General features: G+C 38.2%; 6 protein-coding genes across 6 annotated transcripts; 2 read left to right on the top strand and 4 right to left on the bottom strand.

The window, feature by feature from the left end:
- Nucleotides 1-27: 27 nt before the first annotated feature.
- Nucleotides 28-2,283, bottom strand: EAF01_003489 (uncharacterized protein). The gene is made up of 2 exons (XM_038911743.1): nucleotides 1,557-2,283; nucleotides 28-1,502 (listed from the first exon to the last, which is right to left on the bottom strand). Exons 1-2 carry the CDS (start codon nucleotides 1,812-1,814, stop codon nucleotides 450-452), a joined length of 1,311 nt encoding a protein of 436 aa, XP_038772978.1. The 5' UTR covers nucleotides 1,815-2,283; the 3' UTR covers nucleotides 28-449.
- A 2,832-nt stretch (nucleotides 2,284-5,115) lies between these two features.
- On the bottom strand, nucleotides 5,116-5,587 carry EAF01_003488 (uncharacterized protein; the record flags this gene model as incomplete). The annotated part of the gene is made up of 2 exons (XM_038911742.1): nucleotides 5,116-5,363; nucleotides 5,512-5,587. The coding sequence occupies 2 exons, from the start codon at nucleotides 5,585-5,587 to the stop codon at nucleotides 5,116-5,118; spliced, it is 324 nt and encodes a 107-aa protein (XP_038772977.1).
- A 3,206-nt stretch (nucleotides 5,588-8,793) lies between these two features.
- On the top strand, nucleotides 8,794-9,869 carry EAF01_003487 (uncharacterized protein; the record flags this gene model as incomplete). The annotated part of the gene is made up of 4 exons (XM_038911741.1): nucleotides 8,794-8,944; nucleotides 9,020-9,467; nucleotides 9,516-9,565; nucleotides 9,613-9,869. 4 exons carry the CDS (start codon nucleotides 8,794-8,796, stop codon nucleotides 9,867-9,869), a joined length of 906 nt encoding a protein of 301 aa, XP_038772976.1.
- A 3,229-nt stretch (nucleotides 9,870-13,098) lies between these two features.
- EAF01_003486 (uncharacterized protein) lies at nucleotides 13,099-17,028 on the top strand. Its single transcript, XM_038911740.1, has 6 exons — nucleotides 13,099-13,399; nucleotides 13,462-13,482; nucleotides 13,533-14,467; nucleotides 14,555-16,054; nucleotides 16,103-16,434; nucleotides 16,508-17,028. Exons 1-6 carry the CDS (start codon nucleotides 13,337-13,339, stop codon nucleotides 16,888-16,890), a joined length of 3,234 nt encoding a protein of 1,077 aa, XP_038772975.1. The 5' UTR covers nucleotides 13,099-13,336; the 3' UTR covers nucleotides 16,891-17,028.
- A 333-nt stretch (nucleotides 17,029-17,361) lies between these two features.
- EAF01_003485 (uncharacterized protein) lies at nucleotides 17,362-17,883 on the bottom strand (the record flags this gene model as incomplete). The annotated part of the gene is made up of 1 exon (XM_038911739.1): nucleotides 17,362-17,883. The coding sequence occupies one exon, from the start codon at nucleotides 17,881-17,883 to the stop codon at nucleotides 17,362-17,364; it is 522 nt and encodes a 173-aa protein (XP_038772974.1).
- A 221-nt stretch (nucleotides 17,884-18,104) lies between these two features.
- On the bottom strand, nucleotides 18,105-18,479 carry EAF01_003484 (uncharacterized protein; the record flags this gene model as incomplete). Its single annotated transcript, XM_038911738.1, has 1 exon — nucleotides 18,105-18,479. One exon carries the CDS (start codon nucleotides 18,477-18,479, stop codon nucleotides 18,105-18,107), a length of 375 nt encoding a protein of 124 aa, XP_038772973.1.
- Between the last annotated feature and the right edge of the window lie 43 nt (nucleotides 18,480-18,522).

Raw genomic sequence — 18,522 nt, 5'->3', positions numbered from 1 at the left:
ACCAGCAAACCAACACGAAGATAACTAGTAAGACAATCAATGCGTAAACAAGTATACACATACCTCCATACACATCCACAAACACAAACAAAACCACAAAATAAAATATGCATAATAATTCCGAGTAATATTTACATCTCATCATAAGTTTCGTTTCGTGTCGTGATTATATCAGTCCGGGATTTTCTATACTTTCATCCCAGTCCCGCTCCTATTCCCGCTCCCGCTCCCAACGCCTTGATCAGATACCAACCACACTATTTCTTCTTCTGCATCTATTGCCTGTATCCATACTCCCCCTCCTATTCCCGCTCGCTCAAATCTACCAGCTTATGTACAATTCCCAACGCTGGATATTAGGAATTCTCTTTCTTATCTTCCCATATCATCTGGTCTCTTCCATTGCATCTTCATCCCGTACAATAGAAAAAAGATCTCTCACCCCAAACTCAAGCCCCCACGCCTCCCTTCCTCCTCGCCAATAAACTCTTACACGCTCCCAACACATTAACCAACGCTCCTTCACTTCCTGCACAGAATTTAAAACTCTTCTCCTCCCCAATCACTTGAAAACAATATCGTTTCGTCCTACTCAACGGATCAATCTCCACCACATTAATTACATTTTCCATGGGTAAAATCATGACGGGCGAGTATTCCGAGTCATTTTTATAGAACGATAAGGAGCGGGGACGAAGCACAACCCAGAGATTTTTCCAAGAGCGAATTCCATTTTTCGAGCGCAGATAGAGAAGATATCCTTGGTATACTACACGTTCGGGATCGTGTTCGGGGAGGGGATTCGGGTGCGAGAGGGATAATTGTGATGTATTGCGACCGAGAGGGAGAGTGGTCGCGGGAGGTTTGACTTCGAGATCGGGATTAGGATTGGGATTTGGGTTCGGAGGAGGATTGTGCAGACTGAGAGAAAGCGTCGACATGCCGGGGACACGCGCAAGATCTGTATCCGAGAACTCGGCGTCGGAGACGAGTTCGTTGCCGGAATATTCAATGGTGTTGGAAGGACGTCTTCCTCCTCCTATGGCTGACATGTTTTGTTTCTTATTCGCGCGGGGGATGATGGGTTCTGTGGGTTCCGGGGAACTGCTCCCTAGTCTTTCGTCGTGCAGGATTTGAGCTTCGGTTTTTCGCTGCAGTTGTTCGTGCGCCATGCTTTGATCGAAGCCCGGATAGGTACTATTTACGTTGCCGGAGGGACTGGCGAGTAACATTTCTTCCTCTTCTTCTTCGTCGATTCGTGCTTCTTTGCGGATGAGATCGACCCATTGTTCGGCGTCGTTTTTGGTGGTGGCTTCCAGATGATAGTTGCGAGCGGGAGTGAAGAGACCGAAGACATTGCGCCGTTTTTGTTTGGGATCTTTGAGAAAGGCGACGGCTGTGAGATCGGAGAGGTGAATCTTATGACGAAGTTTATCTTCATTTTGATCTTTGTAGATGGAGAGATAATTTGGTCTCAGGACGAGAAAGACGGGTTTCCATGCCTGCGGAATGTAGATGAGTAAATGTACGTATAAATCTAGTTGATGAAATCATACCTTTGTTTTCCTCGTTCGTTTCTGCAAACAACCACTCTTTAATACACGATCAAACTCGAAGCTTCCATTCTGGTTTACGGGAGAAAAGGTATCTAAAGCGAGATGCGAATTTCGAATGCGATTTGTAGAGGCAGATTGCGGTAATTTTGTGGAAGCTGGGGGTGATATCTGCAAAGCAGCGTCCTGTCCAGGGATTGCTCGTGGTTGGCTTTGTTGTAGAGACGGTTGCTGGACTTCCGCCATGATGATTCCAGGCATGTATACTGTAAATAATTGATTATGCGATTTTGACGATGGGGTTATGATTTGAAGGATTTCAATTGTGGTAGAGAAGAGGTTATGCTTCGGAGTTTGATATTAAGTTGTTCGGGTCTGTCGTGTATTATTGTTAATAAATGTTGTAGAAAGAAGTGCTCAAGCTAGTTTTTTAGGGAAAAGCCCAAAATCCTAGTGTAATACTCTTGAGAAAAATGTTCTGGTCTAGAGTTTGAGGATTGAAGTTTCGGCTCTGTTCAGCCACCTCGATTTTGGGTTTGGAAGGGTGGATGATGTTTGTGATGTGGTTTCGTCTGGCTGTCTGGTTGTTGATGTAAATATCAAAAGATTGTCACCGCTCTCTAAGATATGATGAGGATGAGGTTAAGATAGACTGCATTCATTATTCGAGGCAACAAGTACGGAGTGTAATGTAATGAATGTACTGTGGAATCTGATTTTTAGAATCTACTCATTGTCAGGAGAATAAGAATAGATTTATATGTATTTACACAAAGAACCAAATCCATTCACACAACAACTCCTTTCTTTTCTTGTTGGCTGGTGGTTTTATATTATTATTATTATAATTATTAGTAGTTATTAGTATTATTATTATTAACCGGTCTGGTCATTGACATCTGGACCTTTTCCCGATCATATTCACCTCTGAATCTATGATGGTGAAACCGAATCCATCAAGGATTACGATGGGGATAAATCTACAGTGTACAGTGTAGGAATGAACTTAAAGAAGAAAGGATTGATTGGGTGAAGATCTTCCAAACGTTGCTTTAACCGTTACAAGGGCGGTTTGGCCTTGATATCTGATCATTCATCTGATGAACGCCAAACGGGTTTCGAATCATTTGAGTTGAACTTGGTTAGCTAGATGGCTGAAATGATAGGCAGGAGGAGCAGGAGAGAGAATTGGGATACAGACAGACAATGGACTCGAGTAGATGATAATTGGATTTACCTACCCATGATTCCCACCCATCCCTCGAATATACCTATACCTATACCTATACCTATACCTATATATAGCTAATCAAAAAGATGTTTCATCGCAATAAGAACGTGTCTAAAATTAGAAAAAGAAACCAATCAATAGCCTCAAGATCTTACTTACCTCCCAAGATAAAAAATGTATTACGGTACTCGGAGCTTTTTCGACGTCTGCTAAAGTCGTATATGGGAAAGCTTGATCGTAACAGTTTCCTTCATCCACCTTCGTTTCTTGCCCCCCATCCCCCCCCTTTTTGGGCATTTGATTTGTTGTCGCTTCAAAACTTCAGAGTGAGTGTCCACTATCAATGCTTGTTACAGTAATTTGTTCCACCCCCCTTGAGTACTGCCGGCATTCGAGTTTGTTTCCATGTCTCAGAGTATATCATCATCGATAATACAACTACGACTTTGGCATTGATGCGTTTAATCTCAGAATCTCATCTCGAGAGCGGTATGCTAAGATCATCATTCATAAAAACTTTCTGCCTCTTGAAATGGATATCGTCATAGATAGAACCTGTTACGATTGTGGAAACTGTATTGCTTTTTTCACTCTGTAGTAATACAGATAGATATGTACTCAGCGAAATAATTAAAGATGTATAGTATAAACTAAAATTGAATATAACTTCTATAAATTTTATTTTAATTTAACAAATCTTTATGTAGTAATTTATATATATATTTTCTATAACTATAGAAATAAAGTTTTATAGAATTCGAATGAAAAATAAAAGAGATATAGTATATTAAAGTTAATAAGTTAATGAAAATAAGTATAATTTCATAATACATTTTAGGTTTTGTATATTTTTATTAATTTTCAATCTTTTGTTTTTATATTTCAAAATCTAATTGAAAATTAAATAATATTTTATTAAAAAAAGAGTTTTCTTTTTAATTTTATAGAATAAAAAAGTTATTAAAGATTAAAGTTAAATAAATACATTAAATTTTCTAGTTTTTATGTTTAATATTCTTGATATTCTTAAAAAATAAGTGAATTTACTTTTTTAAAAATAATCTATTTTTATTTCAAATATAAATAAGTTTTTTAATTATAAATAAATCTTTATAAAAATATATATATTGAAAAGCGAGGTTTTTTTTAATAATATATTTAAATTTCGATATCAAAAGTCTTAAATCAACCGAATTATTAAAGATCGAAAAAGTATTCAAAAATAAATACTTTTAAGTAAATTTAATAAATTTAATCGTTCTTCTTACAATCATTTTAATTTTAATTTTTTAGAAACTTTTATATACTATAGTTATTATATTCATTAATTATATATATCAATTATAGCTTATTCTATTTAAAAACATTGAAGTTATAAATGTTTTTAGTTTATATTATACATCTTCGATTATTTCGCCGAGTATGTATTGACTGTATTAATAGCCTTGGGGATTTCCTTGTGTTACGGGAGCTGCCTCTAGGGTCACATGGAAGTGTCTAGAGATCTCTTGAAGTGGTTTAGACTAGACTTCAAGTAGGAATTCAATAAGGTTGTAACTGATTGCAATTCTTGTAACTATAATAATGAAACTAATGATTGTTCTTGAGTATGAAGCTCTACATTGTAATAAAACCTATTTCCTTATATAGACCTTCGTTTTCTATCCTGGTCTCTAGGACCTCTCCGATATATTGGATCGTTAAGGATCGCAATGCGCTCCAGGAGCGCTGAAGCTCCTTGACGCTCCATCACGTGTAATTTATGTCATGTGACGCGGTATGTTGGATGCCGTCGTAACACCTTGGAGGTTGTGTGGGGATTTTATATCTCTTAGAAAAACACTAAGAGCCAACTAGACAGCCTCGAGACAGCGAGTCATCGCTGGTGGCCATGCATCACGTGTTCTGACTCGCTGCAAACCCAGCCTCATATTCATTGCACTTCTTAAAAGATTCTACCATCATATCATAAGTTACATGATTCAATTTAAAGGTCATGCGGTTCAAACATTGGAATCTTTGAATTCTTGACCATACAAGCTGAGTTTTGGACAACACATGTATATGACACCTTTCCTCAATTTCCATCGCCCACGCTTCTGCTGCAAGATATCTTCAAAGCTGTCCTCCAAATCACAGTCGATATGTCGTCGCAAGCTAGGTACAGCACTTAGTGTTGTCGGCGATGACTTTTTGAGTGAGGTAGTATTACCTCCAACCTCCGGTTCCCAGCGACACTGCACTTCTGAATTACATTAGCACAATGCATCAACGACACGGCAAAGTTGTTGATGCCTAACATACCTCATTGTAGCCGACTTTGTCAGAGAGTCACCAGCTCGTTTGACCGGTACGCTTTCTTAATGTTGGGTAAATTCTGTTCGAAGAGCCGTTCAAGCATTCTCTCTTGGTTGAGGATTTCGATATGGACGCTCGGTTCCGTAAAGAAGTATGGGGTAGCCAATGCATACATATCGTATCAGGGATAACAACATTCTCGTCACTGGCTAAAGCCTCAGAGGTTTGTTGAAATTCAGCTGCAAAGGTTACCCTCACCTTAATATGTGACCTTTCACACTCTGTCAAAACACAGTACATGCAGTATTTCACCCTGCTGCGATGATCATTTTGACCGGTTCAATTTTAATGGCGAGGCAAAATTTGCTGACCGCAAGTATATTAGTGACCTGCCAAGAGTCGCTGGTATGGAAGGTTGTATTGACTTACGTGGTGATGTATATACATCTCTGGTACCAGCGAGAAACGGTGGAAATGATGCCGAGGTGATCTTCAACAATGGCATCGTGGTAATCAAGACCTCAGAATCCGTTCAGTAAAGAATAGAACGGTACAAGAAGAAACTCGAGAGAAAGAAAAGTATAGAGAAGAAATTAGTATTGAGATGAGTTGATGAAAAGGAAATGGAGGAAAACAAAGAAAGTGAGCAATTGTCTACTCTAATATATTCAATACTTCACGTCTGCAGGAAAGAAGGATACATGGCGAAAGCTCTAACGGTAATGACGGCCACTGCTAGTCTTCTTCTTTCAATTCTGGGAAGTCACGGCAATGGCTAAGTCGACTGCCTGGGAAAGTGCTAAGCGAGATTCTGGGGGGATGAAGGATTGCATTTTGGATTCGTGAACGTGATAGGGAATCGATGATTCACGGTATGAATGGTGATTGCATGCATGTTAGTTAATTTGAAAGAAACAGCACATTAGGAAGTCGTGGCATTTTGTCTGAACATTTATTTCCAAGTGGATCAATTTGATTCAGCCATTCTAGAATTTTTTTGGCCGATGTGATATTCTCAAAGGTAGTCGCTAACGTTTCCGTGGCACTTTTCATAGTCTTCCTCTTTGTACAAAAAGGATTAAAGTGGAAGTTACAAACAGTTCACATCATCACTCTTAGTCTAATCATTGCTCGAAATGTGTAAGGGCTTAGAGAAACACCGCTTCATCACAACACCCCTATCATCTCTCCTACCTGTCGCACTCACTGCGGATATCAGTTCATCCGAAATATACCAAATTAGATTATCTTGAGGGTAGGCACATTTGTACAATATTTTCTAGTCCAGAAGTCCAGATTAGTACGAAAAGCGTGATATCATTACTAGCATACCTATTTTGGACCGAATTCTAGCTGGCACGATCAATTTGTCTCTCTCCACTCTGTACCTACTTAGTTGGTCTTTCTTGCTCATACATCAACAGGTTATTACTCTTTTCTATTGACGGTAAGAATGGCCGAAATCCTTCTGAGGGATAGATAGATGATTGTCCAATGGAGACAAGACCAACAGAAACTTTATGAGATAGTTGAATGTGAAGTTGCATTTGTGCGATGCTGGTACTTCCTAGCATCAAGTATCGAGTATGTGTACTTACGGATCGGTCCATAAGCGACTTTCGTTTTCTTGTACATGATGTGTAAGATAAATGCTATACCACTTTTAATTCCCAACCCTAAAGAGTTATGTGATAGTCAAACCTGAATCCGGATATAGAAATGCATTTGGATCTGATGAGCAATGGTGATCAAATCTGAAATGGGATGTTGAACGGTATTCCGGATTCAAGCAGGAAGGGCCATGTCATTGTTAAAACAGAATTAAGCTATTGATGAGTCTTATAGAGTATACCTACTACATAACTATATTCTTCAAGATAGGATTACAAGAAATAAGCTCCATCGCTTAATATGAGCTTATCAATCAATCAAATCCATAGAATTCTGAGAATTTTTATAATTTTAAAAGGGATTTTTTGATAATAACTATAAAACTTATAATTTTGATAAAAATGAATAATATATTTATTACAAGTTATGCGCTTAGCAGGGGGTAGATGTTACGAACGACGCAACATAGGCACGGGACTGGGGCACTAAGTCACGTGGTTGGCTCAGTCTGCCTCAGCGGGATAGACACTGAGCCATGAAAGTACAAACAAACCAGTACTGAGCCGTACTGATCACACTGAGCAAGAAGGTCTATATAGGGAATGGGTTTCATTACAATGTAGAGCTTCGTGCTCAAGAACAATCATTAGTTTCATTACTATAGTTACGAGAATTGCAACCAGTTACCAACCTTATTGAATTCCTACTTGAAGTCTAGTCTAAACCACCTCGAGAGATCTCTAGACACTTCCACGTGACCCTAGAGGCAGCTCCCGTAACAGTAGACTAGGCTCGATTAGGAATAGTACTATATAAAAAGCTTAGGCTAATAGAATTTATAAATAGAATCATTATAATATATAAATAGAATCTCAGTTTAATTCGTATATTAATTAACTACTTAATAAGTTTTTGAAAGTGAGTACTAGAATAAGATCTTTCTTTAGAGGCCTAAGTGTTACGGGAGCTGCCTCTAGGGTCACGTGGAAGTGTCTAGAGATCTCTCGAGGTGGTTTAGACTAGACTTCAAGTAGGAATTCAATAAGGTTGGTAACTGGTTGCAATTCTCGTAACTATAGTAATGAAACTAATGATTGTTCTTGAGCACGAAGCTCTACATTGTAATGAAACCCATTCCCTATATAGATCTTCGTACTCTGATGTTGGTTGGAGTTTCTTGGAGTCCTGGCTCCCAAGGACCTCCTTGGAGCCCTGGCTCCTGGGGACTTCACCACGTGACACTTGTCACATGGCATTCTGTTACCCATCGTAACACTAAGACACTTATTTATACTTTTTCAACCCCATGTACGGCCTATAATATGTAGGTGACATATGTCAATCTGATTTGAAATTAGAATTAATTTGAGATCATTTTCTTTATTAATTTAAAATTAACTTTTTAATAAAGAAAATTTATTGTTACATCTACCATTTCGCATTTAAACTAGCTTCTACATGATATTTCAAAAATTTCAAAATAATAAATTGTCATTTCGAATAAAGAATTAATAAAGGATTTTCTTTTTAATAAAGAATTTTTATTTGATATTATAATAGTCTTCTTTCTTATGAAGAATTTATGAATTTTTCTTATAATATCAAATTTTTATTTCTTTATAATAATAATGAATTTTCATTTGAATTTTCATTATTATGATTAGTTCTTTTAATAATATAATAATATTAAGTGATTTAATTAATATCTATTAGAAACATCACTTAGAAATCTTGAATTTTATTTATAATATAAACAATTCTAATTCTAAACTTTTTTTAATATTTTAATTAAATTGAGTTTTATTTAAAACCTATGATTTTTATTTCTATTTTATTTTATTAATATTTTTTTTGAAATAAAGAGATTCTAAAGTTTTATAATAAAGAAGATTGATAATTATATAATAGTGGTATGTTGAGAAAGGTGTGTTGCCCACTGCCTCGACCAGGGCTAAGGAGACTATGATATGACCCCCGATGGTCCGCGATCCCTGGGAGAGAACGAGTATAATAAGGTGACTTGCATCCAGTTCTGAGTTTGTTCATTCATCTTTCTTTTCAATCAAACCATTTACCATCTCAATTCACCAACCTATCACTATGATTCCAACATCTTCCATCGTTATGACTTCAACAGGCCAACCATTAGAACTCAACGACAGCAGCAGCAACAGTAGTATTACTGACTCCTGGCAATCTGACAACGAGTTCTTAGACAACTTTGATCTTCACAAGTACTCTGCAGATACAAGTATGGATATGTCATTTGAGGAATTTTGTTCTCAAATCGACTCCTTTGACGAAGAGAATGTCTAATCAGTGAAAGAAACATCACCAAATCTCGCTCAGCCTTCTACATCTGGCGTACTTGACTCAATTATGAAAGTACCTTCGGACTTATCGGCGGAAACCCCTTCAAAACTCTCTGTTCCGACATGCCCAGTAGCTACTGGAATTGTCGACAATGAGGGTGTTTGGGAATCTGTGCCTCTCACCAATCTTTTGGAGGCTCCAGTCTTGAGAGTGTTAGATGAGACTGCCTGCGAGCCAGAGGCTCTTTCGAAGGATTCAGAAGCATCAGAAGTGGTTGATAACGAGGCTATCGTATCCAAACCTTGCGAAGTAGAGACAGAGCAGTTGACTACAACTATATCTGTGCAACATCCATCAGAGCTTATTGTCATCGATTTAACCGACTCGAGTGACGAGGAGTCAGCCCCACCAGTGACTCTTCGGAAGGTGCAAAAGGATCAAAAACTGTCATCCTCCACTGAGTCTTCAACTCTCATCTTAATCTTGCTAATCTAACATATAGTAGAAAGTTCGACTACATCATCAAGTAAGAAGCGTGAGCGTTCTAATTCAACTTCCCGTAAGTTAATCCCAGTGGCTCTATGATTTCTTACTTACCTAGAACAGCATCTCAAAGCCAAGAGAATACATCACCGGCTGGTCGACGTACAAGACCAAAAACGTCATCTCGCAAACACCTCAGCGATGAGAATGTATTCTTGACTTCTTCAGTACAAGACATTGAAGAGATGCTTCAAGAGAATAAGCGAGAAATGGCGTTAGTCGAAAGGAAGAGAGCACGATTGGTTGCGTTGAAGAATAAATTTCTAGCTTGGGGTGTCCATGACCAGAAGGTGACGAGAGAATGGGAAGGAACCGTGTAGTTGATACTAGACTAAGGATTTTTGTATCTAGTCCCAAGTTCGGGTTAATACGAATAAAGACGGTTAAATTCATTTGCAAGTATATAGTACAGCAAAAGAAAATGGCAAACACACACATCAGGCAATTAAGTTAGAATGGAGTTGAAGGAGCCTGCGATGGGCATTACTTAGCTCCGGCTTGCTACAATAACATCAACCTTATATTACCCCACATTCTATGGGATGAGGTGGCTTGAACAGCTAAATATCGATCAATCCCGATTTACTCTAGCTTCGACTGTTTTAAATACCATTGAGAGTTTGACAAACAACCAACTCACTCAGGAAATTTCCCGGAGCAAGAATTTCAATAAACCACCAGCATATGCATCCTCCTTAGGAAAGAACTTTTCGTTCTTGATTGTATACTCCCGCAGGTCCTTCAGATCTGCGAAAATTTCCACAGGATTTCCTGTTCGAGGAGTTTCCACGAGATCCACAAGATTTACATGTGTCCGAAGAACATGCTGCTTCTTGTTAGTTTCAATTGCTCTCAAGGAGAAACATATTGTTAAAGAAAAAACTAACTTTGCGACATTCATTTAGACTCTCTGGCACAGGTTCAATGTTCAAGACATAACACAGCTTCTGCCACAAGCCAAGATTCTTTTCATCTGTACCATAGATGACATTAAACTCTTGCACCATAGCTGACTTGAACTTTCGCTTTGCCTCTCGCATATTGTAGTCGTCATCATCCCAATTGAAATGACTACACAAACGATTGAATTCCATCCATATTGGAGCTGATGATTCGTAAACAAAGTTGGGATATCTAGCAAAGAAGTGGTCGATGTTGCCAGTACGCTGTCGTTGTCCTTTGAGAGGCTTTGACACTTTGATAGGCTGATATACCACATAACTTTAGTAAAAATCATTTGAAGAGGAATGATACAAGGTATCAAAGTCAAGATGTTTGCAATGTACCTTGGAGGTGCGATCTTCAAGATGTTTGATATGAGAGAATTTACATCTTGATCCATACTGACAAGTGCTGAGAGGGATGCGCTTGATTTTGTTCATATTGACGAGCAAATGAGTCTGAGTTGTCAGGTGATAGAATTGAGCAAGGTCAAATTGGGTTATATTCAAGATTGTAATCCAAGGAGGAAAGAAGGCTAAGGATACACTTTGCTTATATATGAAAGGGAGCAGGAGGACGGGCTAGAAGTATGATATGAATGTAATTCACAAAGGAGATCTTACTGAGATCACTTTGAATAAGCAAGGTTTTAGAAAAAGTAAATGCTAAATGATTATTGATATCACTTGAGTCGGCAGGCTGCTCCTTCGCTGATTCTATATCAGTGGGCTAAAAGCAAACAGATCAGCAAGAATCACACTATGCCAATGGTGAATCTCTTCTCGTTTGCAGATACCAATATTTGTATTGTCACATTCTACGATTTTTGTTTTGGCTGCGTTTGTCCAATGTTATGTTATCGCGTGCGAAAAGAAGCCCATATTGAGCTTGAAATAGTTAAGAAGTAACCGGACTATGTCGATATGACCATTCGCGACAGCGATCCATAGAGATCTGACCTTCTTCGGGTTTGGAAAATTTAATTCAACCCCTCGTTTTAACTCTTGGAGGTTGACTTCTAGAATAATAATAATAATATATTAGTATTCTAGTATTTAGTGGAAGACTTAGTCACTTTAGCTTTAGGGATAAATCGAATATAGTATGAAAGTTGAATTGAAGTCAAATTATAAGAAAGAGCTTGAATAGATCTAAATTTTCTTGCTTTTTCTAGGGTTTCTCTTAAAGAATATTCTAGGTTTATATAGTTTATAATGAAATTCTATTAGTTTCTATACTTATAAATAAGATCGGTTTGAATCGAATCTTATAAAATCATTTATATTATAAAAAGAAAGTATAATCAATTAATTTAGTCCGATTTGATAATAATTTTTTATATGATTTTATTACATTCTATTTCATTATAAATTCATTTAATAAGAAATATAATAATATAATATACATATGATTTTATAATATAAAATTATATTATATATGTATTAGTTATTAATCTATCTCTTATTTAATAAGATATTAATGAGTAATGATTTAATATACTTATTATAGAATTTTATATATTCCCTTAATAGATATATTAAATTAATCTCATTATATATTTTAATTTAAATTGATCTAATTTATGAATTTAATTACTTTAATATAGGCTAGTACTTTTATAAGCCCATTAGACTAATTCGAAGTCAATTATAAATTTAAATAGTTTTCAATAGTTTTCTTTCATTTCATTAATATTTTGAAATTCTTATATTAAACTTAATAGTTAATTTAAATAAGTAAACTTCCTCTATATTTTTATTTATTTTATTATAGGTTATACGCTTAGCAGGGGGTCGACTAGGCTTGATTAAGAATAGCACTATATAAATATTCCAATTTATATTATTCATTTTATATAGACTTTTATAATACTTTACTTAATGATTTAGATTCTAATCTCCTCCTCAAGTAATACAAATAGTTCTAAAAGAAGATTCTTTACTATTATTATTCTAGACATCTCATAATAAAGAATTATAAAAGTAAATGTATATGTTTGAAATTGATTAATAATAAAATAAAGAATTAATTAATTACTAAAGATGAAAACAGTTCGATCTTATATCTTAATCATTCTAAACTAGAGAATATAATATCGCTTTTATAATGATTTAAAGGAGTACTATATATACTCAACTAGCTATCGAACTAATAATAATATTGATTTTCTTTATAGCTTTTAAATTAGATTTTGATATAAAATCATTAAAGTAAAAGTGAGTATGTATATCTTAAGAAAATCTAATATTAAATTTAAGTCGAGTACTCTACTTTCTAATTACTTCTCTTTTAGACTACTCATTTATACTAAAAATCGCTTTTTTAGTTTATTAGTAACTTTTTTAGTTGTGGATAGAATTTATTGAAAATTTAAAGATATATAATTCAGACTATTTCAAGTTTATTCTGAAAAGTTCAGATTTTTAGGATTTTTCTGAGTAGCATGTGAAGTGATAATTGTTAATCTTTACGATTTGGCGGGGTTCGGTGACGTTATGAAAGCTCGGAGGAGCGGCCGCGTCAGAAAATAATACATCGTACATTTTCTATCATACGGTCGAAGTTCAAGATACTTTACAATATATCACACACTATTCCTCTCATCGAAACATATTGAATCATTATGAGTCATTTTTTTGTGCATTAAATACTCAGTCTATACCACCTAGGAAAGCGTCCGAAGCTCTGATAAGTATAGAGACATCACTTCCAGTAAACATCCACTAGACAAAGTCGCCCCAAACAGGTAGACTCGACAGGAGATAGAACTACTCTTTGCGCATATAAATTTTGCCTCCAATTTTTCATTCATATCAAACACATATATTCTACATCCATATACACAATGCCGATTGTTAATCCAGAAAAACTAGTTGCTCTGCAACAAAACGCGCCTGATATTAGAAACGTAGGTCTTTGGCGGGGTAGATTTCATGTTAAGACTCTCAATGCTAACAACATTCTCTTAAGATATGTATATTAGCACATGTTGTAAGTATATATCCCGTTCATATGTCTTTTTTCATTGCTGATATCTTTAGGATCATGGAAAAACTTCTCTCTCAGATGCCTTGATTGCGACCAATGGCATCATCTCCCCAAAACTCGCGGGTAAAATACGATACCTCGATTCTCGACCAGATGAACAGACGCGCGGAATTACCATGGAATCTTCTGCCATTTCGTTATACTTTTCCATGTTGAGACGAAATGCGCCAGATGCTACACCCGAAAAGAAGGAATACTTGATCAATCTGATAGATTCGCCAGGACATATCGATTTCAGCAGTGAGGTATCAACTGCCTCGCGATTGTGTGATGGAGCTGTTGTATTAGTGGATGCTGTAGAAGGAGTCTGCAGTCAGACTGTTACTGTTCTAAGGCAGACATGGGTAGAACATATGAAGCCTCTATTGGTAATCAATAAGATGGACAGACTCATTACAGAACTGAAAATGACACCCGCGGAAGCATATACACATTTGAGCAAATTGTTGGAGCAAGTTAATGCGGTACTCGGAAGTTTTTTCCAAGGTGAGAGAATGGAGGAAGATCTGAACTGGAGAGAAAAAGTCGACGAGAGAATTGCTGCTGCCGCTGCCAAAGAACAAGAAAAGACAGCAAATGATGGAAGCACCTCAATTGATACCGAAGCTATGAACGAATTTCAAGAAAAAGATGATGAGGATATCTACTTTGCGCCAGAGAAAAATAACGTCATATTTAGCAGTGCCATTGATGGATGGGCATTCACGGTTAGACAGTTTGCCAGCTTATATGAGAAGAAGTTGGGAATCAAGAGAACTGCGATGGAGAAAGTCTTGTGGGGAGATTTCTATCTGGATCCAAAAACCAAAAAGGTACTTGGACCAAAGCATCTCAAGGGGCGAAATTTAAAACCATTATTTGTCCAATTAGTTTTGGAACAGGTATGGGCGGTTTATGCAGCAACAACAGGCGGTGATAACGGAAAGGGGTGCGTGGATTTCTATCTTTCCTTTATCTTGTTTATACATCCAGTCTTATGCAATCTAATTCCTAATTCTAACTCTACTTCATTTAGTGATCCTGCCATGACAGAGAAAATTACAAAGTCATTAAATATTACTTTACCTCCACATGTTACACGTTCCCGCGATCCACGAGCTATTCTTACTACATTGTTCTCGGCATGGTTGCCATTATCCACTGCTTTGTTAGTTTCCGTCATTGAATCTCTACCTGCTCCTCCGGTCGCCCAAGAAGGGAGACTACCAGCACTCATTGATGAATCTCCTGGTGCATCGCATGTAGATCCTAAGGTCAGAGAAGCAATGATTAAATTCAAGACTTCAAAAGAAGAGCCAGTTGTAGCTTATGTAAGTAAGATGGTTTCGATACCGGAGAGCGAACTACCCGAGAATAAACGACGAGGAGGTGCCTTGAGTCCCGAGGAAGCCTTGGAGATGGGTCGACGGAAGCGAGCAGAGATTGCAAGACAGCAGGCTTTGGAAGAAGCTTCCACATCTGTTGATGGAGTGTCTGATGCGCTTGGAGCAGTAAGCCTTGAAGAGCCCGCCGAAGAGGAGAAGAAAACAGATCCAGAACATCTGATAGGCTTTGCACGAATTTATTCAGGTACTCTATCTGTAGGGGATTCTGTTTATGTGTTACCGCCAAAGTTCTCACCTGCAAATCCACACAATAGTCCTGAACCACAAAAGGTTACAGTCACTGCTTTATACTTATTGATGGGTCGTGGATTAGAGCCACTTACTTCCGTTCCAGCAGGTGTTGTATTTGGTATTGGTGGTCTCGAAGGTCATATCCTCAAATCCGGAACCCTTTGCAGTCAATTGGAGGGTAGTGTCAATCTCGCAGGAGTTAACATGGGCTCCCAACCTATCGTTCGTGTCGCTTTAGAGCCAGCTTGGCCTGGAGATCTCGATAAGATGATCCGAGGTCTTAAGTTACTCGTTCAGAGTGACCCTTGTGCTGAGTACGAACAATTCGCAAGTGGTGAACATGTTCTACTCACAGCAGGAGAATTACATTTAGAGCGTTGTTTGACTGATCTTCGTGAAAGATTCGCTGGGTGTGATATTCAAGCAGGAGAACCGATTGTGCCTTATCGAGAAACTATTGTCAAAGCCGAAGATATGAAACCTCCGGCAGACAAGGAGCTAGGAAGAGGTACCGTTGTATTGTCAACTACATCAAAGCAGATAACAATCAGGTTACGTGTAAGACCTCTTCCAGTTGAGGTCACCGAATTTTTAGGCAAGAATGCTGGTGCCATAAAGAGACTTTATTCCGATCGTCAAGCAGAGGAGAAGAGTAAGAAAACCGGTGGTGACTCTACACAAGAGTCAGCCGAGCAGGAAGAGGTCGATGAAGTATTGGGTGGTGAGAAAGTTTTGTCATTAAATGAGTTCAAAGAAGAACTTCAAAAGACTTTCGAAGGGGTAAAAGGTCAAAAGGATATATGGGCTTCAGCAGTAGATCAGATTACTGCGTTCGGGCCACGAAGAGCTGGGCCTAATCTTCTGATTGATTCCACGGCAGAAGGGATCCTTGGAAAATTGTAAGTCCAATCAACTCTCATGATGTAGATTATACTAACATTTCAAAGCCTCCGTGAAGACACCGCTACCGATTCTCAAGAATCAGCAACTCAAACCCAGGCTCTCCAAGCCCGTTCCTTTTCCGACAAAATTAGTTATGCTTTCCAACTCGCCACTGCCCAAGGGCCCCTATGCAATGAACCTATTCAAGGTATCGCTGTTTTCCTCGAAGAGGTTACCATTGCTCCTTCCACCGATGAAGAATCATCTACCCGTGATAACTTTGGTAGATTGACTGGTGAAGTGATCAAAACGGTTCAACAAGCCATCAAACAAGGTTTCTTGGATTGGTCTCCAAGACTCATGCTTGCCATGTACTCTTGTGAAATCCAGGCTAGCAGTAAGTTATTCCTACAAATCATAGATCAATCAAGACTTTGGAAGTAAATCAGATAGACTAACACAAGCAATAGCCGAAGTCCTCGGTCGCGTCTACGACGTGCTCACACGTCGTCGCGGACACATTCTCTCCGAATCCCTCAAAGAGGGTACCCCCTTCTTTACCATCGTATCACTTCTTCCCGTCGCCCTCTCCTTTGGTTTCTCAGACGAAATTCGCAAGAGAACATCTGGAGCAGCAAGTCCGCAGCTCATATTCCAAGGCTACGAGGTATTAGATGAAGATCCTTTCTGGACACCATTTACGGAGGATGATTTGGAGGATTTGGGAGAGTTGGCGGATAAGGAGAATGTGGCGAAGAAATATATGGACGGGGTGAGGAAGAGGAAGGGATTGAGGGTTGAGGGCGAGAAATTGGTTAGGGATGCGGAGAAACAGAAGACGTTGAAGAGATAGGGGGATTGTGGAGTTTAGTGCGGAAGGTGGTGAGGAATTTTTGGAGTGAGGTATACGAGTTTATCTATTTTTGTAGATCGTATATTAGATACATAGAAATAGGTTTATGTTCTTGTTATGTTGAAAGATATGTTACCTGCCTGTATTTTATTCATGAGCTAAGTGAGTACCTACGTGGGTAGAGTTGTTCTCGTTTTTGATGCATGATATCATGTGATTTTTACTAAAAATAATGAACAAACACCGCAATAATGTGGTGTATTATCGAACAGGCAAAAAGGAAAATTAACACGGTTCGCTACGAATAAGGGAGGGAGAGGTAAGGTTTTCGCATTGCGATTTAGGAAGATATCTCCCCGAATCAATGGATCATAGAGAATATCTTTTATTGTTCTGGAAAGCGCGGGTAGAGTTTTGTAGGGAATAGTGTGCATACCCAATGAGCACGCGGTGACTAGATTTTGCATGTCATTATCTTTGAGGATTGTTTTTTGGGGGGTTCCTTCCAATAGCTTTAAGGACGTGTCGATAGAGTCCTAAGTCTGACTGACGAACTCCGATGGCGGAAGAAGTGAAAATTTCATCGAACATTGAAAATAACTCATCTCCCCATCGTTTATACAGAATGGTATACTCTGGGATTGGGACTCTCCATATAGCTATGAGTTTCAGCGAACCATGCGTCTCTTCTATTAGTTTTTGAATCCAGGAAATAATCGCTATGCCGCATTCGAAGATATCCCGAGCTTCAGAGATGACTTTAGCGATTGCACATGGTGAGAGTTCGAATTTCTTTCCTAGCATCTCGTAGGACTGCGTTTCATCAAACTCACCACATTCGTAACGCATCCAGGCAGATGTTGAAGTCAAGCGTCTGAGGGTCGGTATGGAAGTTTTTTCTGTCGCTTCACGTACTTGAGGAGGTATCCTACTCAGTACTTCCCCCAAGTCGAATACGATAATATCAAAATCAGAAGTTGGTATAGAACCCATGATTGGTTTGATAGTGATCATAGAGTAGAATTTCTGCTAGATGGCGTTCTCTCCGAGTATCTCTCTCCTTTGAAGTTTCTCCCCAATATCACACTCATATACGACCATAGCGATGAACTCGAAAGTACCGCTGTATATGAAATCCGACGCGAAAGACCCGTAATGGGCTACAATTTGGGTCAAAACCTTTGTTAAGCCATCCAAGACGGGCCCGTTAAATATTACAGCCAGAAGATTCCGACGAAATGCTCGCAATTTGGACAGGAGCTCCTGGACGTAATCTCGATGACGTAGAAGTAACCAGTATATATGGCTATAAGCTTTAGCAGCTCCTTCTTGTGCCATGGATAGATCAGGTGTACAGTTTGCACGCTGAGTTTGGCAATTTGTGGGAGCTTCTGTAGGTCGAGATGCTGATCACGCGCTACATCCAGTAATTGTTCGAGAACGAAACTCTCCATATCTACATCTTGATGCATTACGAGAGGTTTGTATGATATTTCTTGTAGTAGCTTTCGCACGATAGTTTCAAATTGAGCCTTGGTCACAGAATCTCTATCAAGCGATGCTTCGTTGAGTGTGAATGCGGCCGCCATCTTTCATGTCAAGACTTTGACTGTGGACAGTAGGGAGTGGAAT

The sequence above is a fragment of the Botrytis porri genome (genome assembly GCF_014898465.1).
Source record: "Botrytis porri strain MUCL 3234 chromosome Unknown BPOR_004, whole genome shotgun sequence".
In the NCBI taxonomy this organism is placed as follows: domain Eukaryota; kingdom Fungi; phylum Ascomycota; class Leotiomycetes; order Helotiales; family Sclerotiniaceae; genus Botrytis; species Botrytis porri.
This window is presented reverse-complemented; position numbering and strand designations above follow the sequence as displayed.